Raw genomic sequence first — 25,456 nt, 5'->3', positions numbered from 1 at the left:
GGGGGGGGGGTGGTTGTGTCACAAGGGCTGTGCTCATCTGCCAGGATACATTTGTTTTAGTAGGCAAACGTATAAACAGTGGTGTGACACCCAAAGGGAAGTAACTACATCAACGGAAACGGAAGTATTTATAACGAATACGCATGCGTCTTGACTCCCCCCAAACTAATGTTTATTCAAGTTTCAATCTCAATCTCGATTTAAGATAACCAAATTCCAGAACCGATAAATGTTGCCAATTGGTTACGAAACAACGTCGATATTTTCATTGTTTTGGAAACCTGATCGTTATCGTCTAAACCGACTGAAGTGTTTGTTTTGCGTTAATTTTTCACCCACGACGATGACAGCCGTCCTGTCCAGTGTAAAACTTTGCAAGACTGACTGTCGGTAACCCTGACACCTATGACGGCTGCCGAATTTTGATCATGTGTGAGGACATTATTGATTGATTTATTATTACAATAACAGCGACGTGTGTTTGAAATGACAGCTGCGTCAAAACTGGTAATCTCTGGTAATTAAGTTCCAGAAATCCTTGCTTTGCCACTGGAGCGGAACGTCCCGACAGGTGGTTTAACTGGTTGGGCTATGTGTTGGAATAGGTGTTTTCAGACACCTACTAGTACCAACCGAAAGCTTACTTACAAAATTTTCACTTTTGACAGTTTATTGGGAAAAGTGTGATTAATTAGTCAAAACTTGTAAAATGCAGCTTCATATTTATAGTCCATTAACAAAATGATGTCATTCATGTCAAAGAAAAAGAAGTACAGATTTCAAGTACAACTTGAGCTGGAAGAACTGTCATCAGTTCCCTTTGTTAGTGGAGTACTTTTTGCGAAGATAAAATTACGTGATGGTGGCAGTTACCTTGAACATTCCACTAGGTAAGAATAATAATTTGCAGTACCAGTTGGTCTCTGAAGAGACTGACTTGAATACATATAAAATATGTACACAATGTAACACATCTATGCATGCATGTACATGGAACAGTATAATGTTTGTACATGCATACATGTACATGTAGTGCTTCTTTAAACATTATTTTATTTTCTAAGCCATAAATCAGGAAAATAATACATTTCATGATATTAATGTGTTGGGACAAGTACCCACTAAAATACATTGGTATATATTTGTTTTTAACAGTTAAACGAGTATAAGCTAGCCATTTGTGTTAATTGGTAGTAATTTTCTTGACATCTTTTGCAGATTGAGTGGACAAGGAGCTAATATATTATACAATAAAACCTGCTTAGTGTGCATGAACAACATTAAATCATGATCTGTTTGTTTCGCTTGTTCAAAATGCATTTTTTTTTAAATAGTTTTTTTCATTACCCGATTACTTTCTAAAATTGTACTTTGCATGCATCTGAAATGGCAGTTATTATAGTTTGTACATGTAGTGGTGATCTTGGTTAAAATGCAGTATGTCAAGTAATTATTGTGCCAATACATTCCCGATCGGGTGCGTTTTCACATTATTATCTTGCTTATGATTAACAGTATTTTCTTTTTGTTTTTTGGTTTGTGCATACAAAATTATTGCAAAGTATAATCAGACTGTCTGACACTGATATATTCAAACCTATGCAATGTAAAGTGTAAACAGTTGTATAGTCATTAAAGAAGCTACATTAGTCAGAAACCTGTTACAGTGGTAGCAAAGTAATGACAGTCTCTTTTAAAACAACTACCAATTTTAGGACGACCAGAAACACATTTAATATATACCAAAACTGATGTATTCAATAAACAAACTGTAATTAAGATTTATTATTTGAAAATACATGTAAATGTTGCAATTTCGGGAGAGTCCCTTTAATGCTGCTTATGCATCTATTTTGCAGCAATATTTTGGTTGTAAATTGGTTACCGTACTAATTCATATACAGTTTTTGTTTAGCCAATTTTCTGATTATTTTATATATATGTAGAGTATTTACTTGAAAATTATTAAAACATTGTTCATTTAAGGACTATGTTATTAGCCGACACTTTAGACTAAAAGTTGTAGCCACTTTATATCAAAATTAGCAATTGACTAAATTGACAATGACAGGATGAGCCAATGTACATATTACAATTTACCAAATTGCCCAAATATTTTTTGTCTTTAGAAATAAAGTATATTTAATACAAATTGTCTACATTTGACCTGCATCCACTATGAAATGCAGGTTAATGCTAGAAATAGAAGACACAATCTGATTGATATCAGGATTTAGTATCGCTCTGCAGCTTTGGTCTGTTTACAAGTATTAATTTTATATATATATAGATCTACATGCAGCTGGGTGTTGCAGATTTATCACATATTGATATTTATGAAATTTACAAAAATAGAACAACATAACATTCGTGAATCAAGAGTTCGTGTACTGGTCAGCATGTTCATTTGGTGTATTCTGTCAAAATCTTCTACAGAACAGAGCACCAGATAAATTAATTCAGTCTCACAAGCTGAGATTACTAGGCTGGAATCCAATCATTTCGAAAGTGAGTGCTTTCACTAAACGTATTATCATGGTTGAAAAGGCCATAGGCTTAGTCTTTCCAGAGTTGACCTTTATTAGAAAGAGAAAATTCCAATTTTTAAAAAAAATAATTTTGCACTGCATCTTCAGCAATATTGATTTGTACAGAGTTTAATTAAACAGTGTTTGTTAATGGTATTTATTTTATTCATTGAACTAACATTCACCGTTATTATTTTATCCATTAAACTAACATTCACCCACAAGATTACAGTCATATCACTCTAAATACATGTATATGATCATAAGAAAACAAAACATCCATATTAATGAAGATGTGGCTGGAAAAAAACCTAAATGTACATCAATAGTACTTAATAACATACTTTGATCATTGAATTTAGCACAGCTGGGTGTGCATGCAGCTAGGAGACCACGTACAGGCCTCTGATAATTGCTCACACAAGTATAAATTTGCATAACCTTTTTTACATCCATGGATTAAATTTAAGACTTAATTTGCATAGTCAAGATAAGAGATTACTCATAAATAGAATGAGTTACTTGAATTTATTTTTGTGTGACCCATAAATGGTTTATGCAAATTTTCATTTCTCTGAGGCTTGTGACTAACTCTCTGATTACGGTAATTAGCATAACATTAAAACATAGCTGCCTTTTTTGAGAATACTCGGTGTTAAGAGCACTATAGGTTTTGTCTCCATCTGTCCATCTGTCCATTTGTCACACATATATAGTTTTTCAGAATTATTTTCACTTGCCTCAAGATAATGAGTAGAACCTTTGTGTATAACATTATTACATGTATCTGCAGATAAATTGTGATTTTAATGATGATTTTGCTATTTTTGACAAAGTTTGTTAAGGGATGCATATAATTGCTTTAGCAGTACTCTCAGAATGCTTGTTTTAATACATATATATTTTAATCTGTGGGGAAACTACATGAAATCACTGCTGCAATGTAAGTCTTGAGGGCAAACCAAAAAACCCAACCAAAAAACAGTTAAATAAGAGTTGTTGGGCACTGCTTGGAAAGTCATAGTTTATAATTACAAATTCACATGCACGCACGCACGCACGCGCACGCGCACGCGCACGCACACACACACACACACACACACACAATCACACACAATCTGAAATTAACCCAGTACATGATATTGTGTTATTTTGTTTTTAATTTCTATTCAGGGAGGAGGTGTCAAACAACCGTGTACGGTGGAATGCCAAGTTCAGTTTTCCATGCAAGATGACAGCCAGTGCCATCACAGGGGTTCTAGAAAACTGTATATGCCGGATCTCAGTTAGAAAGGTAAGGTACCTTGTATTTAGTTTTTCTCAATACATTATTTGTATCTTCAAAAATCAGTGTATTGTTAGACCCCTACAAATGTTTTGTTGTCGTCCTTTCTGTCTGTCCATCCATCCCACATATAGGTCTCTGGATTTTGTTTTCACAGTGACAGTGCCTCAAAATATAGAGCCGAAATTATGTATATAACTTTATCTTGCACTGTTACAGATTAAGTATGACTTTTATGGCGATTTACCCATTTGTGACAAAATTTATGGCCCTTGTACTTAGGGGATAGGAATGTTGGGTTTTTTTTCCAATTGGTCTCAAGATATTGAGCTGAAATTTTTGTGTATTGCTTCATCGTGTATTGTTACAAATGAAGTTTGACTTTCATGGTGAATTACCCGTTTTTGACAGTTATGGTTCTTGAACTTTTGAGATACAAAAACTTTGTAGAGTCTAGTAGGAGACATGTATTCTTTTAGTAATACTCGCAAAATGCTTGTTAACTGGTATGTTACTAAATTGATAGGCTGAATCAAAGCAAACAATTTCAGGGCTTCTAGAATTTTTGTAAAATCCACCAGCCATGGGATAAGTGGTTTTTAAAATTTACTAGCCATGATTAAAAATTAACTAGCCCAACTTTACTTTAAGTTAATACAATTTGACTAAATAATAGTAATAATTGGATACAATGTGTGTCACCCAAAGAGGGAAATAGAACTTAAAAACACTAACATTGAGGGTGGGGGTGAGGGCAGGATATTCTAATTTATAAAATAGACTTAACTGCAACATTTGACCCAACATTTTCACTAGCCATTGGGCATGGCAATAGTAGATATTTACTAGCCCAACATTGAATATCATTAGCCATGGGAGTGGGGCTACCATAATCTAGAATCCCTGCAATTTAATTTAAAGAGATTGGGTAATTAGGAAGGTAATTTATTAAAAGACGTTACTTTTGCTTAATGAATTCAGATGAAAAAACTAGAAGGCAGCAAGTGCTTGATTGCCATGATTCTTCGTAAAACAAGATTTGGAGTCTGACATCTGTTTACCATTAAACATCGATACTATTGGTTTCAGTTGCATATTTTGAATTGACAATAACATAATGTCTAGACATTCAAGTATACATGTACAAAATGTGCCTGTGTATGTAAGCTAACTTACAATTATTTATTACCCAATAGCAGATGTTTTGTATGTTGGGATGTCATTGTTAATTTATTCTGGCTCATGCATACATAAATTGTACATTTGTATAAATTGTTTACATACTGAACTCCACTAAAAATGGGTGGAATTTAGCTCAGTCCACTGAGTGTTTAATTGAGATGCTTGCGTCCCAGGATTGAACCACCTTGATGGATCCATTAAATTGATTGTTCTTTTTTCTCGTTCCAACCAGTGCACCACAACTGGTCAAAGGCCATGGAATGTGCTTTCCTGTCTGTGTAAAGTGCTTTCCTGTCTGTGTAAAGTGCATATGAATGATACCTTGCTGCAGTAGGAAAATGTAGCAGGTTTCCTCTAATGACTATGAGTCAGAAATACCAAATATTTGACATCCAATAGCTGATAATTAATCAGTGTGCTCTAGTGGTGTTGTTAAACAAAACAAACTTCTTCCACTAAAAATGCACCAGTCAGATCTGTAGTCTTTGAAGAAGATATGACAAGAAAAAATAATACATTTATCTGATTTAAATTTGTATAACTGGATGTGTATTCTGGTAGACAATAACTAAGTCCAAAATTGTATACTGTCCAAGGGTTATTGTGTGTTTTGTATGAACTTCACACGTATAGAATAATAACTGAAAATTGAGTGGAGCATTTTGAGTGGAGTTCAGTATATTTGGAACTTTCAATAACACTGTACTCTGTCTAAATCAGATTCAGATAGAGCTGATGAAATTTGCTGGCATACACATAGTGTCTGATAGGCAGATTTTGTCTGAGTTTAAACAATTCATGATATACATTCATGTTCATGTATACAGTGTACATGTATGTAAACGCATGCAGGGTTTCAGCCAAAGGGTAAGAAGGGTAAAATTACGTACCCTAAAATCTTGGAAATTAATGGATACATTTTCATAACTTTTAGAAAGATTATAGTAAGATAACTTCAGTTTAAAATTTGTGGATGTATATGAAATGCAATGTTTAATTTCAAAAGATTTCAAACACTGAAGTAGGGGCACTTATGTTCTGTTTTGTTTTTATTATGTACCCTCAGATTATTTTCTGGCAAAAAGCCTGATATGTACATATTTACAGTGTTGGATAAGAACCCACTTAAATGATTTGCCAAATCTAGATTATAATAAATTTATACAACCTGCTAAGAAAGTAGTCTTAACAGTTTGTTTTGTTTAACGACACATTAATTTATTAATCATCGGCTATAGGATGTCAAACATATGGTCATTTTTGACACAGTCATAGAGAGGAAACCTGCTACATTTTTCTATTAGTAGCAAGGGATCTTTTATATGCACCATCCTACAGACAGAATAGCACATACCACGACCTTTGATATACCAGTTGTGGTACACTGGCTGTGACGAAAAATTGGCCCGCTGACGGGGATCGATCCTAAACCGACCTCGCGTCAAGCAAGCGTTTTACCATTGGACTACGTCCTGTCCCTAGTCTTAACAGATGTCATGGAACATTTTGTTCAGTTTATTATCGCGATTAGCTGTACAAGTTTCTGAGGTCACTACATTATTCTAATATATGTTAAATAGCTGATAATCGATTTCAAAATTTAGAAAACAAAATGTTTCCTTTATGTTCATTTTAATACATTGTCCTATTGTATTCTTACAAGTTTATTTAATCGACAAGTTTAATTTCCCCAAGAACTATATGTAGGTCATTGCAATAATCAATACATGTAATAATAAATTGAGTAAGACGTTTGTGCTGACTAGACACAAATTTATGTGCATACATGTATCTTATCATGTACCTGTGGTAAGAATGAATTTATTTACATGTACATGTAGTTTACCTTTATTAAGAAAGAATTTATTTACATCTAGGTGTGTACAATATAAGTAATACACCAACTTGTAAGAAGTACAGGATATTGTTTATTCAGCCATGAAAGAAAATAGAGCTGCCAAGTTATTGAGAAATCCAGTCACACATACCTGTCATTGTATGGCAACTAACCAAAGACACACTGTTAATGCCCGTGACACTGAAGCTGGTGCATGTATGGACAGGGCTAATTTATATATAAACATTCTCCTGTCGGGGGAGGGGTAAAGTGATCTCCTGATGCATAATTGGTCTGGGATCAATTCCTGTTATAGTGGACTGTTATTGGGCTATTTCTCATTCTAGCCAGTACTGCACAACTAGTGTAACAAAGACTGGTATGTATTGTCGTGACTGTGGGATGGTGCATATAAAGGATCCCTTGCTGCTAGTTCAAAAGTAGTCCATGACTTTCCTCTTTCGTTGTCTGTATGGTCCTTAATCTTTAACCATACATGCATGTCCGAAGCCATAAATTAAAATGTGTTGAACATGTCATTAAATAAACCATTTCTTCCTGTCTGGAATTGTAGTTCATTATAATAAATGATCTGTCACTAGATGAGACTCGGCTTGTTCTTGTTTACACAGATACCTATACATGGATTACACAGATACCTATATGTAGATTACACAGTTACCTATACGTGGATTGCACAGATACCTATACATGGATTGCACAGATACCTATAAGTGGATAGCACATATACCTATACGTGGATTGCACAGATACCTATAAGTGGATTGCACAGATACCTATATGTGGATTGCACAGATACCTATACGTGGATTACACCGATACCTATATATATATATGGATTACACAGATACCTATATATATGGATTACACATACCTATATATATGGATTACACAGATACCTATATATATATGGATTACACAGATACCTATACATGGATTACACAGATACCTATACATGGATTACACAGATACCTATACATGGATTACACATAACTATACATGGATTACACAGATACCTATATATGGATTACACAGATACCTATACATGGATTACACATAACTATACATGGATTACACAGATACCTATATATGGATTACACAGATACCTATATATATGGATTACACAGATACCGGTTTCCAAGGACAAATCCACTGTACCTGTATGTCATGTAATATATGTACAGGTATATGTATCAATGTAAACAAGAACAATCCAAGTCTTGTATATAAACCATAAATTGTTTTCATCACCATATCCATTTCAGATTATTTGGCATTGCATGTGTTTGGCATTATATCGAAGTTATATTTTGTAAAAAAAATTACATTGCAGAACAAACCAAATAATACATACATGTACTTAAACTGAACAAGTTGTACGTGTAAGATAATACGTTCAAATTGTGATATTTATCATGATTGGGTTACGTGTGGGCTTACATGCATCACAGCATGATAATACTGACTAATATCTTAAAACATTAAGATTAACCTGTTGTTTTCCCATTGATCCTCTTGATAAACAATACAAGGTGATAAATATTAAGTTACATGGTACACAGTATGATGTGTACATTCTTTGTACGAATACAGGTATGTCTAGCATGACAAGAATGCTTGTTATTTTATTTTGGTGAAACCCCTGAACATGGTATTATCGGTGACTATTAGATGTTAAACACTTGTAAATATAGAACTTATGATGCTTGGTCAAAAGTCTTAGAGAAGAAACTCACTACCATCATTTAGATAATAGACCTTATTGATTAAGGGGAGGTATCACTTTTGTTAGCCCATCACTCCTCTTGAGGTTACAGTGTACATTGTAGTTTAAGGAGAGTCATTTATAGCTTTGCAGGGCAGATTGTGTGCAGTATCACGTTGTAGTTCACTACGCAAGTTTCAGAGATCGCTACTCAATTTTTAAACATTAAACAGTTGTTGCTAATCCATTTTTAATTAACTAAAAATATTGGTAATCAAGATTTTGAAAACAAAATGTTCCCTGCCCAAAGTAATCAGATCTAATTTCCTAACTATACATGTGTAGAATATCAGCATGTGCATGAACTATGGGGAATTGATAACATGGTCCATTCACACCAGACCTCACCAGTTATGTTGAGCTATTATTCCTGCTCCGTATCATTCCCCCCAGACTAGTTCACAGACAATAATTTTAGCTTCCCTTAGCATCTGAATTTATATCTATGATATCAATTTGGTATTTTATGGATCTCCATTTAATCTAAATTACATATAGGGGAGCAAATAAGCACTCCCCTAAAAGCATTTCATGGCGAGGTCTGGCACACTATGAGCAAGCACCATGCATTTCATATAATTTATTTATAGTTATTTCCGTGCTTGTATTCAATTACGGTTCAAGCACTTGGTCCAGGGCAGTGAGTTAGTTGTTAGTGGTTACTGAGAGAGAAGTCTGTATAGTAGCCTTATGTTTACCCGTTGAGTTGTTAAACTCGCTATAGTGGGAGCCAGTATATATAGATGTGAACCTATAGTCCGTCCCATCCTCCTACAAAAATGTTTTTTTGAAAATAATTTCAGTTTTGTTTGATGTAAGAAGAAAAGTAAAAGTATTTTGGAAATAATAAACACATATTACCGGTATTTTTGTGTGCAATTGAGAGAACATTTAGCTCAGAAATAAATATCTTGTAGTAAATTCCATAGTATGAAAAAAGGTGTTCTCTGTGGGAAGGTTTATAGTATCTATCAGCATAACCACTACACTACCAAGGCTGGGACGATGCTAAGTGATTATGCATACAGTATATGCCTTACACACCCATTGGTGAGAACACCATGCATTATTTTTGGTTACACATGGTTGTTAACACATGTACGTGTGTTAACAATTTCAAGACATACGACTGGCTGCTCCTAGGTGATGACCAGGTTACCAGTGCCATACAACCAATGAAAAACTACACAATGGAAATCAATTAGACTATGATGTATAGTTAACCTGACATTCATGTGTCTGTGACGTGCAAGTCAGCTACAAGCGCAATGGCTGTAAATACTTTTTAGTCGGAAAAGATGTTAATTTTTTTTTTAAACCTGGTTTTTGAGGATATGTAAGAAATAGAATAATATATTCATGTCTGTTAGATACCATTTATCTGACAACTTGTTTAAAAACGTATCAAACTCGCTTTCGCTTGTTAGATACATTTTAAAACCACCCGTGAGATAAATGGTATCTAATGGCCACTCATGTATTATTTTCTATATATCCCACTCTGCTCTGTGCTACTAAACTATAGGTAGCAGGGTTTTTAGTCAGATGTCCACATCTACATTGATTTTATTGTCCCAATATTGTCTCAAAACCAGTGATGTATACACTAGAGATAATCATCTTAGTATATGTGCAATACAAAATGTATGAAAAATATGTATTGATTGTTCTTTTCCTCATGTGAGATCGAAATGAATAAGATAATTCCCACCTGAATCATGTAGCATTTATTTATTTTTATTTATTTATTTATTTAATACATACAATGCTATTTATTTATGATCGATCATAATGCAGATCCAGGCATCAGAATTTGCACAGTGTCTGATAAGCCATTTTCAGGTTACCTGGCCAGCATAAAATCAAAATTGGGCAACCTATTGATTATGACAAGTTTATCGACTGTACAATTCGGATTAATTTTATTATTAAAACCTTTCACAGACACATTAATATTTAAATGACTGTGTTATTCTCACATTCATATCACTGTTCATATTGTATTAACATTTATAATCTTGTATTTAAATAACACAATTAATTAACAAAAAAAGAGATTTTTGTGGGGGTGGGGGTGGCTATTTGTTTAATTAGTTATTTTTCAAAATAAAATACTGTTCCTAACATTACTGTTTTGTTGTAACCTGAATGACTGTTCTAACTAATAAATGTCTGGATGTCCAAGAACAGTGTAAAAACAAAGACTACAAAAGTCTTTTGATGTTCGTGATACATCAAGGTTATTTTAATTTCACCATTTGTAAAGCACACACATTGTAAGTTACAATATCCTTTCGAGTAGTAATGTCACATGTGTGTGTGAGATCTTTATAGAATGAGTGATATATGACTGTATGATATTTATAAACACTGTTTTCATTGTTTTTTATTGTATAGATTATAATTAAAATCAAGCATTGTTTTTAGGATTCTGTCAGAGTTATAAACATTTTTTAATATAGATATTCTGGCATTCCATCTCATAATGTTACCCTTCTGACCCAAATCTGGGATTCGCGGAAGCACTGAACCACACTAAATTGACATCCTGAAAATGGTTCAGATGGGGTGTGTGTGCGTGCGTGCGTGTGTGCGTGCGTGTGTGTGTTGTTGTTGTTGGGAGGGGGATATTAGTGCAAGAATCCTGTGATAAAAGCATACATGCTTGTTGTTAATTATGTTGAAAACATGAGATCGAAGTAGCTTACTGGCAGAGCTCTTAATTGCTTGAGGTATAACAGGTCATGGGTTCAGTTGCCCTCAATGGAGCCATTCAGTGTTTTGCCCATTCTTACTAGTGGTCATTACCTGTTCAATCAATCACTGGTGTGTACTGTCCTGTCTATGGAAAAGTATATATATTATAAAAGGTAGTTTCTGCTATTTGGTAGGATTATCCTAACAGTTACAATGTAGATGTTAATCACACATTGTCCATAGTTTATTATTTTCTGTGCTTTTCTCTCTTTATTCTTGGGTAACAAATTTTATTTTTAGATCACTAGCTGAAAAGCTTTACCACAATATAAAACTATTTTACACAGCAAACGTATGTACAAACTTTTGTATTTAAAATTTTACTTCATATTTATCAGTAACACTACATTGTGCATGCAGGGTTTCTGCCAGAGGGTAAAATGGGTATGGTGCCATACCCATATTTCTTTACAGATTTTATTTTTTTAAGTTAACCTTTTGACAAAGTTAATTACTTTTATCATTACTGTATGATTTTCTTAACCCAAGCCCTAAACTTAACCCATTTTCTTTCTTGGGGAGGCCCCCCATATCCCGTGTTGACTGTGGTTGCATTCAATTCCATAGCGCCATACCCCAAAAAATTCCTTTCTGGCAGAAACACTGGCATGTACTTTCACATTATCAGTAAAGTGTTTTAGTGCCATGTTACTATATAGCTGATTTCGATGTGATTTCAGTGGAGATGTCATTCCATAAGTTCCAGTGTAAACAGAGTTCACTGTACATTTATTATAATGGTGAATTACGTTTCCCTTTAAAATACTTGTGCTATTTCCTATCGGTAGTGATTAAAAGTGCTTTTCAAGCACCGGTTGATAGAATTAGCAAGTCGTCCGATTGTGGGAGTCGCCTATCACAAGCTTTCTTTGGTCTCTTGGTACATTTCAAGTGCACTGCTCATACACTCACAGATTGATAAAGTAAGAAGCCTTTGATCTATACATTAGTTTAAAGGCACACAACCTACATTGTACATGTAGTTTAAGCACTTGACATTTCAAGATCAGCAACTAATTTTCCAAGGAAATATGTTGTTGTTTAGTGTTATTGTTGACTGACCTTGTTTCCACTGATATAACATATGTATATGTTTTTAATCGTACAATGTATCTTACAGTGAACATTTTGTGTCAACTGAAAATTGATTATCAACTACTGTTTAATCTTTTAAAATTGTGTAATGATCTCAGAAACTTGCGATACAGAACAAAATATTCCCTGTCTTTGAAAGTGTTTCAAATTACTATATAAAATAAAAATAACTTTGAGCATATTTGTAGAAATTATAATTGACTTGGTATTGAAATGTTAAAAAAGGTTCAATATGTATTTAAAGTTATTGAAAATTCTTTACAACGGAAAATATTGGAATTTGTTCTCTTAAGGAAAGGAAATACAGCATGGAAACATGCATGCTGCCCCCCCCAATCACATTTCCCCACCTATGAATCTTGTATGTTGGCCTGTCTTACAATCCCAACATGACTTACTAAGGTGGATATTTTTGGGTGATCTCCCCCCCCCCCCCCCCCACACACACACACACACACACCATTGCAAATCTTCATCATGTTCACAGGAATTGAAATGAGTGGAAACAGTCATTCAGGTTATCACAAGTCTAGAAAATCGAGAACGGTACTGTGTTCTCCACAAAATGTTTTGAGCAAAACACCACCACTTCAATTTTGATTAACATGTATTTGTTTGTATATATATATATTATATAAGTTATGTACACAGCACTATGAATGAATAACAAAGTATCCCCATGTTTGTGAAGGAATGATAATGGGAAGTGTAAATGTGTTGTAACCTATACATTACCGTATCAGGGCCTCGTTTTACAAAGCAATCTTAGCACTAAGATAACCGTAAGTGTGAAAGTACCAGGGCTTGAACGTAAGAGTTTTGTTACCCGTAGCAATTTTGATAGGTTTTTGTTATTGTCAACATGATCACCTATGACAATTTTGAGTCTGCCTACATAAATTTTAAACAGTTAATTTTTGCAACAAATAAAAACGAAATTAAAAGCCAAAAATTATACCTTCAACTGACCGCAGTAATTTTTGTTAAGTGAAAAACCCTGCCACCAGTAAATCCCCTGACCTGTGGTATTGCAGCTCCTCCGGCAATTGCTATCAGTGCCACTGTTAATGAGAGCCCCGGGTAACCTGTAAATGGGTTTAACCGTTACCAGGCACCATGCTTACTTCGATACTTGTGTTCAGTGGCATGGTACATGTACGCGGGCGGGATGTAGCCCAATGGTAAAGCACTCACTTGATGCGCAGTCAGTGTGGAATTGTTCCCTGTCGGTGGGCCCATTGGGCTATTTCTTGTTCCAGCCAGTGCACCACGACTGGTATATCAAAGGCTGCAGTATGTACTAACCTGTCTGATGTGTAGCGGGTTTCCTCTCTATGACTATGTCAAAATGACCATATGTTTGACATCCAATAGCCGATGATTAATAGATCAGTGTGCTCTAGCGGTGTTGTTAAACAAAACAAACTTTGGTACATGTACATTCAGGGATGCAGATATGGAAAATATTTCACTAGACCGCTAGACCAGAACCAACTAAAATTTATTAACTTGCCAGAATTTCTAAGTCTTCTAACCAATAGCACAATATATTATTGTTTAACAATATTGTAATATACACATCAAATGACTGGAATTGGAATTGTCGCATGACTGATGCGGAGTTGCGTATTCAATGCAGGAAAAAAAAATCAGTCAGTTGCATTTGTTCATTCATCCGTCAGAATGTTTACTCTCATTTGGCAAGCAGGCAAGTACTTTCTGCACCACTAACATTGTATGTATGTAGGTTATGATAAATGTACTAAGTTTAGAATTCCCATTGTTTTTTCTATAAAATACACTAATATTTAGAGAATACTATATCAGTGGCCATTAGATGCCATTTATCAGGAGTAGTATTTCATTTTCTACATACTTTTTTATCCTCCAAAAACAGGTTTAAAAGATCTTATTCAATTACAATTTATTTATAGAGCATTTGTGCTTACACAGTCATCACCATAAAGCAGTTAATCAGATGTCTTTATATTGATCTCTTGCACATGTACATGTGTGTAATATTACTGTGTGATATGGCTGGCCTAAGGGATATAGTGATTAAGTCATCAGGCTTGGGGCTGGTAGATACTGGGTTCATATCCCATTACCAGCTACTACACAGAGCGACTCAATAGGAAAGGGGGTGGGACATAGCCCAGTGGTAAAATGCTCTCCAGATGTGCAGCCGGTTGATGATCGATCCCGGTTGGTGGTTCATTGAGCTAGTTCTCGTTCACAGTACTATGCATGATCATTTCAAGGATTTTTGTGGTTGTAATCCATGAATTAATCTATAAACTAGAAATGATGTCATATGATGGCAAAAACATTTTTAAAGATGGAACAGACCAAAAACATTTTTTTGTTCTGCATTGCCATAGTAAAAAACTATTAGTTTTTTTTTTTTTTTACTCTTAATTTAGGCTAAATAGCTTAAAACAACAAAATAATAAGGCAGTGCCAAATCCTTCCCGACTTTTAATGAGCTGGTCTGTCACGTGGTCTGCTGACGTCAGAGACGCTACTGCCAGCCAGAGGAAGTGAGAAGCCAGTTCGTACGCGTGTGTTAGTTTCACTTTAATTTCCGCGATTATTTCTGAATGGCAAAATGGTGGGAAGAAAACTTTTACCTGGACATACAGCCGTACCAGTTCGAGCCTTTGGCCCACGAACGAGCTGTTGAGAGCGAAGATGAAAGTGATAGCGAGCACGAAACCAACGACGGTATGGAAAACCGTGTTGGAAACATAAACTGGTAGAAATTATTATTAATTTTTTTTTATGACGTTCTTATTAACTACTTATTTCTACAAGGCCATGTATGTCATTATATTTTGTTGCAGTAAATATCGTATTTCTATAAAAAAAAAGAAATGTACTGTTTTTTTCCACAATCTTGTAATGGGATGTCATGCTTATGCATTTTGCGAAAATACAATGTATGGCGATATGTTTTACGGTCAGGATTGCTATTTGGATGGGATTTAATTTGTTTTATTTAGGGGAGGGTTTTTAGCCAAAAAACAAGTACCCATATATATATATATATATATATATATATATATATATATATATATATATATATATTATATATATATATATATATATATATTTATAAATACGTTTGCTGGTTGTAAAACTATTTGGTGGAAGTCATTTGGCTAGGGCCTAATGAATGTTTTACCTCGGCATTGCGTCTTTTCTGAAAAGCGGACCTAGGGCGGCGAATCGGCATCTCTACCGAATTTTCAACAAACTCCCTGTTGGTAAATTCGGGACATTTTAACGAGATTCTTGCATTGCTGTATTTTTAGCCATTTCAACCGGGTCCCGAGCGAAAGCAGCAAATGTGCCGAACACAACCGACTTGACATTTTGGTGTCCAGGCACCTCTCTGACACCGATGGATCCAAATGTTCCTTCTAGAATCACCTTCCGGCGGAAAACCTAAAAAAGCTGATTCCTGATCCCTTTTTTGATTGGTTTTGACATCCCCCATGCCACACAATAAACCATATTATAAAGGATAATTCCGTAATTTAACTCAGTGTTGTTCGAAGAAAGCACGCTTTTGTAATGGCAAACAATAGGCTACTGAATAGCGGTTCACGGTTGGACAGCGTCTCTGACGTCATCACGGAAATTGCCGATCTTTGCCGGTAAAATATGCATATTTCCCAACGATGTCAGAATTACGAATTGTACTGCTTTTAAGTTGTGAAATAATTTTTATATATTTTGTAAATTATTTTTTTAGTCATATTTGGCATCATATATTTACACAGTTACAATATTTAGACGCTGTTCACAAATCCTTTAAACTGATTTAGTAAACCAGTGGGAGTGGCAGTCCTCTGTGGCTGTGCAAGAGCATTGAAATCTCCAGTAAAGACATTCATGGAATTGAGTACTATTTTGCCAAATGCCCAGTCGCTTGCATTGTGCAGAAATATGTCCCTGATCATGTATTATGGTTTTGTCGTTAGATTATATAGCACAATACATATATAATGTGTATGACATGATATTTTATATTCTTCATTTCATTTCGATGTCCAATTGACTACAACTCTGCTGATTAGTAATACACACTTATTGCATTTCTTTAATTTTGCAGGAAGTGCGAGGCGGCCATTCATACCAGAGGTTAGGCTTTGCCGATATTGACCTGGCTGAGTTTGCTGGTTCAGGTCAGCAGTGCCGACGATATCTTCTCGAAGGTTACGACACCAAACACCGCCAGGACAACTCCACTCTTAAAGTCCTCATTGAAGTGTCACTCATTTCGGGTGATCCTGTATTCAAAGTGTAAGACTTTTTGTTTTTTCTGCCTGTTGAGGCATACAGTGTTTCTGCCACAAAGAAATTTTGGGGTATGGCGCTATGCAATTGTATATTTACAATGTGTGTGCTGAATGCAACCACAGTCGATAAGGGGTATGGGGGCCTCCCACAGAAAGAAAATGGGTTAGGTTTAGGGTTAGGGTTAAAAAAATCATACAGGTCAATTTAAAAAAATAAAATCTGCAAAAGAATTTGGGCATGGCGCCATACCCGTTTTACCCTCTGGCAGAAACCCTGGCATAGTAAAAAGGTGATACAATAAGAGAAGATTATAGTTTTTTAAAGAGTACTGGTGTTGAAAATATTTGGTGGGTATGAGATAATGGTGTACCCCTATAATTGATCACAATACAGACCTCTGAGAATTGAAACAGCATAATCCATTTATGGGTTAGGCAAAACATTAATTCAGGTAATCCATTTTGTTTTTATATTATCCACCATGATCATGTAAATGATGTCCTAAATTTAATATGCAGACGCAAAATGGTTTATGCACATCTATACTTGTTTAAGTGATATGCGAATGAAACCATTGTTCTTACAATTTTGCAGAGACATGCAATAAAAAAAAATTAGAAAAAAAGAAGATCACTGGGTTCTAGTAATGTGATGATTGATTATGAAATCTGTAATCAGTTGTCATGGTAACTAATGCTCTAACAGTTGCCATAATTACCATATAATACTATTATTAGACACACACATGCTCCTGATACAACAATGCACCAACATGTCATTAAACAACTTGTCTTTTTTGTGATTGTATTTCCACAAAATAATACATATTTCTTAACTTCAAGTTCTGTTCATTTTAACCCATTTTCATGTTTAACACATATCCAAGGTTCAAGCATGCTGTCCTGAGCACACACTTCTGCTGTCTGGGCTATCTGTCCAGGATGGTTGGTTAGTTATTAGTGAGAAAGAAGTAGTGGCCTTTCACTTACCCATAAGTCATTAACAGTGATTCTGGGTGGGAGCCGGTACCAAGAGGTAGACAGGGTTCATAGTGGTCTTTAAATTCCTTGAAAGTCTGAATTTGAAAACTAAATTTTTAGGTCTATGATAGGCTTTGAATTGTAATAAAAGTTTTTAAAAGTCTTTAAATTCTCACAAATCATAGCCAAAGCAATGATGATATCTTTTACAGCTGCATACATTTGATATTTTCCAGTTACAAGGTTTAATCTGTCATGATGCTTATAAAAAAGCAAACATTTTGGCCATGGACAGCAACATAAACAAACTGATTTGGTATTTTTATCGCATTCTATTGTCTTTGACCGCTACAGTGTGAAAGTCTTTGAAAATGGTAAGTAAAAGTCTTAGAAAATCTTTGAATTTGTTTGGTCTTTAAGGCTATGAACCCTGATAAACCCAGTAGATACCAGCCTTATTAAAGCCGCACACCCTAGTTCCATCCAGCGAAAATAAATTATAATTTGGTTAATCTACAAACCTGTAACACACTTAGATCACGTTTTTATCAAATGGAGTGAAAAAGCTGGTTTTATATTGATAAATACCATTGGAATCCCCATGTCCCAATTGCTTGAAATAATTTTGAAAGTTAGTATTCTGATGTCACCGGTAGATGTTGCTCGAAGCACAACAATGCCTACGTCACGACAAATTTCACAGAGTGTGCATAGACTTGGGGTGCGTTCTTTTCACCTCTCCTGGACATGTTCCAACTGTTCTGTCCTGGTTGTATCCCCTCTCCAGATATTGTAAGACTTAGCAAAATTATTGGTTTTAAGGGTTTGTAACATTTTGTATTGAGACACTTATTTGTCTGAACTTTATTGTTACTGAAAATGTTCACGAACTGTGAAGAAAAATCTCACAAATGAACAACAACAAATCGGATGTTGATTGCGCGAACCATGCACGAGAAAACAAACCGAACCAAAATGATAACGGTCACGTGGTATACCAACGTCTGTGACATTGAAATGGAAATATCCCGTCTAAAAATAGATTAGACCTTGTCTGCTCAACGTTTTTTTCTCAAATGTGCGTCCGTTTTTAAGAAATACGAAAAATACATTTTGTGGTATTACAAAAACCAGGATTACCAAAAAACACTTCAGGTGAATGGAAATGTATATTCTAAATAATAAACGGTAAGTAAAGTGCAATTTTATTTGTGAAAAAATGGGTTTAATAGCGAAAAACAACGCTGTAATGGTTAACAACTAGCCGTAACTAGGGTGTGTCCCTTTAAGTCTACATCACAGTAGGCAGTAGAAAGTTGTTGTTAGTTTTCTAGTTTTAGGGTGTATACTACCAAATCAAATCCCATAGACGACAATAGTAACATGTGTGTCTGAAACTCCTACCTGCAACGTATCAACTGACATAAACGCCACGGATATAAATACTACCACCCCTCACACTTAAAGTGAATGAGAAAAAAATGGGGATCAAGCTGCTCGTTTCTGAGATAACGGGTAGTGTCTATGACTACCCTAGTTCCGCACAAAATTCGAGTACTTTTTTTTACAGGTACCCCATACATGTTTCAAGCACAAGGCTACTTGACACATTGGTACTAGATGAAATAAAATTGCATTTTTTTTTAACCCAGATAAAACTATTATTTTTTACAACCAACACACTCACATTTATAACCAATCACAGGACTTGTGGTGTTCACTTCTCTATCAAAAGTTTGGTGCACCTCGAACTTTGACCCAGCCGGAAGTTATTTGGTTTAGTACTACCTATACTGATAACATACATTTTTCAAAAAGTGTCCAGCTATGTGTCTTTATGACAACCAGGATCTGGTGTATTCTGACATAAACTGACAACCTCACTGGAACTGTTGTTTCTACAGTGCAACCTAATATAATGTACACTTCAAAAAACATATATATTGCATATAGTTTTGTACAAGTGCAATATGTCATATTAAACAACAAAATGTTTTAAAATAAAACTCCTGAAGATATTTACTTTCAGTTGAGTGTGTGTACTCAGGTATATATATAGAGACAACAAAGATAGTCAGAGTACCTCTACCTCTTTAAAGAATTCCATAAAACACATGCACATGATTGACCCCTAGATTATGAAGACCTTAACAGGCACATCAAAGAAATATCAGTATTAAAAAAATACACTGTCTGAGGAAGGAAACACAAACATGACTGTACCTGTATGAAGTAATGACTTAATGTCCTGAACATTAGTGTTGGGAGGAAATCCTGTATGCTGGGTGTGGGTGTCTTCAAGTTACCAGGTGTGGGAATTTCAAATCCATCGGCCATGCTGATTTTCATAATGAACCATGAAAACCATTGGCAGCCACCAATATTCCTGACTATATTTTATTTATAGCCTACTGTAGTTGGAGGTTTTAATAGTTGTGATATCTGGAATTATCATGCAGCTTTCACACATTTATTTTTGATTAATTACTGAAAAAAACTATTTTTAAATGACAAAATTACCCGAACATCTATTTTCTTGCATTATTTTCTAATCCGGATGAATACAATATGTATATTAGATGTATTCCTACAATCTGTAATCCAGCATTTTATTTAGCTAGTAACATTAGGTAATACAGCTTTAACAATAAAATAAATTATCAACTTAACCCAAGGCAGATAATCAAATCTGAAAACAATTGGTTCTGAATCTAGTATAAACTCAAAATGCTTTTCATGAGAGCTAACTAAGTGATTATTAAGAAAAAAAAATGATCTGGAGATCTAAGTATATATTTAACAACCTTATTGTTATGTACAAATAAGAATAGAAGGCACAATAGTGACAACAAATTTAATTATGTTTTTGGTAAAGTTTTTCTTCAAATTTACTTAAAAGTTTTCATAAAACTACTATTTTGTCTAAAATATAACTTAGCATCCTATAAATATGTCAAAATGACAATAAAAATCAAGTTCTTTACAAATTTGAGTTTTCAGAATTTCATACATAAAAAATTAACAATGTTAATGGAAACTAAAGACATTAACACACTATTGGCACATGCTATTTTTAATATAAAAATAAATTGCTATTAAAATCTTAGTTCAGGTTGCCTATATATAATACCATATTTAAGAGCAGTTGTATATGGCAAGTCAAATACCATGTAAAAATAAATTATTGAAATCTTTACAGTATGAATTATAGGCCAAGACCAACTTTTCTTCAGTGCTAACTTTGATTCAAACTCCATTCACCATTCAGAGCCATGTACAGAGATTATTGTCACGGTCAAGGTCATTGTGAACTTGCATGGTCGAGTGATGGCTAATTAATCAACCAGTATAGTTTAATTAAATAAAATGACAAAATCATAATATTTTTTATTATGCACTGAATATGTGCTATAGGGTGTATACTACCAAATCAAATCCCATAGACGACAATAGTAACATATGTGGTTAAAACTCCTACCTGCAACGTATCAACCGACATAAATGCCACGGATATAAATACTACCACCCCTCACACTTAAAGTGAATAAAAAAAAAAATGGGGGTCAAGCTGCTCGTTTCTGAGATCACGGGTAGCGTCTATGACTACCCTAGTTCCGCACAAAATTTGAGTACTTTTTTTTACAGGTACCCCATAGATGTTTCAAGCACAAGGCTAATTGACACATTGGTACTAGATGAAATAAAATTGCATTTTTTTTTAACCCAGATAAAACTATTATTTTTTACAACCAACACACTCACATTTATAACCAATCACAGGACTTGTGGTGTTCACTTCTCTATCAAAAGTTCGGTGCACCTCGAACTTTGACCCAGCCGGAAGTTATTTGGTCTAGTACTACCTTTACACTTTTTGAAATAAAATGGAAGTGTAATTAAAGTCGTTTTCATTCTTGTGTTTCCATTTAGGCCTAGTCAACTAACCGTCAGCTCGGAGAAGGTGACTCTGACCGTAGCGGAAACTCCCATTCATGATGGTTGCAGTGAATGCAGTCTAGCTTCGAACAGCAGCGGCTTTGGTAGTCTTCCAAGAAAAGACAAAATGCCCATTCCTGCAAAAGGTATATATATATTTTTTTTACATTGTTCTACATTTTGAAGTGAAAATAAGTTAGTGCTTGCTATACATTTAGTATGCTCACAAAGATGTTAAACCCTTTTTTCTCAATCTAAAATGGCTCATGACTAGTATAGCAAGCTTTCCTGTCTGTGGGAAAGTGCACGTAAAAGATCCCTTGCTCATAATGAAAAAATTTAGTGGATTTTGTTTAAGAATTGTTAATTGTCAATGATTAATAAATCGATGTATTCTGATGGTGTAATTCAATTTAATTTTTTTTTTTTAATAAAATGAGGGTTTGCACTTGAAACTTGAATGGGGAAAGTCACCTTCCTGCAAGAAAATCTTTTCCTTTAAGTATTTCAATAATTGTTATTAACATGTTACTCACAAATCATAAAATGTTAAAACGTCACAGTCCTTACGATTTACTTGGAGCCCAATATACAATTTAATCTTTTCTTGCAGGTGTATAATGTGTGTTTTGTTTTTCCCAGAACCATTAGACACAGAGCAGCAAGAAAAGGAATTTGAAAAAAGTCATTCCAGAAATTCTAGTTATGCAAGTGAATTGTCGCGGGGATCAGGCTACCACAGTCGTCAGTCGAGTGTTGGTGATCCCTCCTGTTCTCACACCAGGTATATAGCCCTCCATTATTTATTAATTTATTTATACATTTAATTATTTATTTATTTATGCATTTATTTATTTTAGATAATTTTAGCCTATACATATAGATCTCCCTGTATCTGGTAGTTTTCTACCGGAGTGGCTGGCTCTAGAGGTATTCAGGGAACAGGATCGTATATATATTTATATTTACTATTAACCAACGTTAAATTCACTAGAAAGACAACAACACAAGTTTAGTTTCTAATATGTATTATATAATACCAGGCAAGTGTTACAGCACTTACATGGCCTGTTAAAACCGGTGTCACACCACCTCTAGGCTGAGCACCACACGTAAACATAATCACTTGACAATTAGGGACATCGCTACCCCTCACAGTTAAAACCTCACCCAACTGTAGAATAAGGAATTATTATCCTCAGTCTTCTCTACATCTAATATTCAGAGGACCTATAATTTACCCGGTCATGATATTAGGATTACCACCTATAGAGGTAATTAATTATTATCTTCAGTCTTCCCTACATCCAATATTCAGAGGACCTACAATTTACCAGGTCATGATACTAGAATTACCACCTATAGATATAATTATTATCTTCAGTCTTCCCTACATCCAATATTCAGAGGACCTACAATTTAACTGGTCATGATATTAGGATTACCACCTATAGATATTATAACCTCTCTATATATATTTTGGGCAAGCGACGCCTACAGTTTACTTTAGTCAGTCTGACTTAGATTACCAGCTGTCCTCCCCCCACTAAGCAAAACAAGAATACACATAATTATAATACTTGAATGCCACAACCAAATACTTTTCAGTTACTACAGAGCAGTAAAATATAGTTACCTATGTCCATTGGACTAATAAAGTTCGCCCAGCAGACAGCGTTTCCACCGCCTCTCTATACGTGCTGGCCACCCAAGTCCCTATACAGAACGAACTCTCAGCTTATATCCCCTATTTGGATTTTTGGCAGCTGGGTCCCATCTTTGGCAGTCCTGCCATTTATGGACGAGTGGCGAAATAATGGCCACACTAATTCTCTAAAACTACCAACAATACAGATACCATCTAACTAATAGGGGAACCTTCTTGGGTTAATTACTCCATGCACTGGCTTTTGATCATTAAAGTGCTACTCCAGTTGTTTCAGACCCCAGTCAAAAGTTAATGTGCAGACGGCTGTGTCTGTCACAATGAGTAATATATAATATGTAGAGGATTCGTCATGAGTATTTTTTAATATGGAAAATATCAACCGAGTCTATGATAATTGGTATTTGTCTAGGGTCTAAGCAGTTCTTTTTTGACATGGACTTCAAATTAAAGTGGTTGGCTATGTTGTCCTACTGGTGCAGTTGCAGCAATCTACCAATCACTGAAGAATATTTTTTCCTAGTAACCTAATCGACCATTCATGACTTATTTCAGCATCTGCTGAAATATCTGTTTTTCATTGTTTTTTTCATCCAATATCCCCCATTGCTTTTTTTTCCTTTGAATTTCCATTTCCTTTTTTTCCCCATCTAGCAACATGTTTAAAAACATTTGTTATTCACATCATGGTGCTGGTCTGTCCAGCTACAACACCTGCTTATCTCTTGTAACCATGAACCAACTATATTTTTTGCTTGAGGAATGTCATGGAATATATTCAGCTTTAACAAGTTGAGAGATGAATCCTTGGAACAGTTCCAGGATGCGATTGGAATGCTGCCTGGAATCTTTTTGCTGTCGGCTCTAAACTTGAGCAATAAAAAGTTGCTTCAATGGATTTTAATGAGAGTGAATATAAAATAACAAAAAAAAAGGAAAAGGGAAGTATGTTTTGATTTATAAAAATAAATAATAATAATAATAAAAAAGAGACATTAAAATTGGCATACCCGGTATGTAGTTTAAATCATTGCTGCCTGATAAGTAAATTTTCTGTCTACTTTTAGTCCTGGCAGCAAGAATGCCTTGTACAAAAGTACCCTGAATTCCTTTTCATTTCAGAACCCCAAGTTTAGGATCATCACTAGGGGACCATAGCAAGTCAGATAGAAGAAGGGTGAGTCATTTAGGCAAATTATTTCTAATAAATAAATTTTGTTCACTAAAAATCAGTGGTGTATGTGATTTCTTTAGATTATCCATACCTTCAGGTATTTGTATAAAGGCAACACCATACGATACAAGTGTCTTGTACGAGAATAGCCAATTGACAAGACAAGCATTATGATTTCATTGGTTGCTATGCAGTCAGCTATTTTCATGACTGTTCTCATACGAGGAACTTGTGTCATTTGGCGTCGCCTTAATAATGCTAAGTTTTCATTACCTAATTAATTGTTCATAGACTTGATGGTCAAATCAGTAGTCAGGTGAAAGACTGTCTTGTCTGTGTTATGTAAGCTCTAATAGGGCAGAACTACAGATTAGATGTGCCCACCGCTTCTTTGCCCTGAATTTACCTACCAGCTGATGAGTTGGGAGTCAGCAAAGAGTACCGACATGAAGGTCATGTTGATAGGTGTGTCATACAAGACCATAACCTGTATGCCATAGAGAAAATCTTCAGTAAAGCTTGCACATATTGACAAAAAGAAATTTAGAATAACACGTTTAACAATCATTGATTCAGTATAATGATATTCCAATACTGGGCCAGACTGGGGTCAGAGCAGCTTCTTTTCAAATGGTCAACGGAAGGCACACTGTTAACATATTGTTAGGTGGGTGATAAATAATGCTTCTGAGATGAAATTAAGAAGCTCTTGTACATCCGAATGAGATCGTGCACCTTGGATGCCAAAGACTGATGTCATATATGTTATAACCTAGAATCATCTGTTTTCTGTTTTACTGCACAAAATGTGTTTCTTTATATCCTTTAGCAATTTACTGAGAAACTAAATTTAATTTTTATATATATATATATATATATAGATATATATACACACACACACACAAACACACACACACATACAGGT

At 34.8% G+C, this 25,456-nt stretch overlaps 1 protein-coding gene across 2 annotated transcripts in view; it reads left to right on the top strand.

Moving 5' to 3' along the window:
- Positions 1 to 147: 147 nt before the first annotated feature.
- LOC121384644 (protein FAM102B-like) overlaps positions 148 to 25,456 on the top strand; it is a 33,734-nt gene continuing 8,425 nt past the window's right edge. For both annotated transcript variants that reach the window (XM_041515119.1, XM_041515118.1), the window contains exons 1-6: positions 148 to 890; positions 3,702 to 3,822; positions 16,588 to 16,778; positions 21,686 to 21,837; positions 22,334 to 22,475; positions 24,480 to 24,534. In XM_041515119.1, the coding sequence (XP_041371053.1) occupies positions 742 to 890; positions 3,702 to 3,822; positions 16,588 to 16,778; positions 21,686 to 21,837; positions 22,334 to 22,475; positions 24,480 to 24,534 (810 nt within the window). In that variant the 5' untranslated portion in view covers positions 148 to 741. The remainder of the gene's footprint in view (positions 891 to 3,701; positions 3,823 to 16,587; positions 16,779 to 21,685; positions 21,838 to 22,333; positions 22,476 to 24,479; positions 24,535 to 25,456) is intronic.

The sequence above is a fragment of the Gigantopelta aegis genome, chromosome 10 (assembly GCF_016097555.1).
Source record: "Gigantopelta aegis isolate Gae_Host chromosome 10, Gae_host_genome, whole genome shotgun sequence".
Lineage (NCBI taxonomy): Eukaryota > Metazoa > Mollusca > Gastropoda > Neomphalida > Peltospiridae > Gigantopelta > Gigantopelta aegis.
Note: the sequence above shows the minus strand (reverse complement) of the source record. Positions and strands in the feature narration are given on the sequence as shown.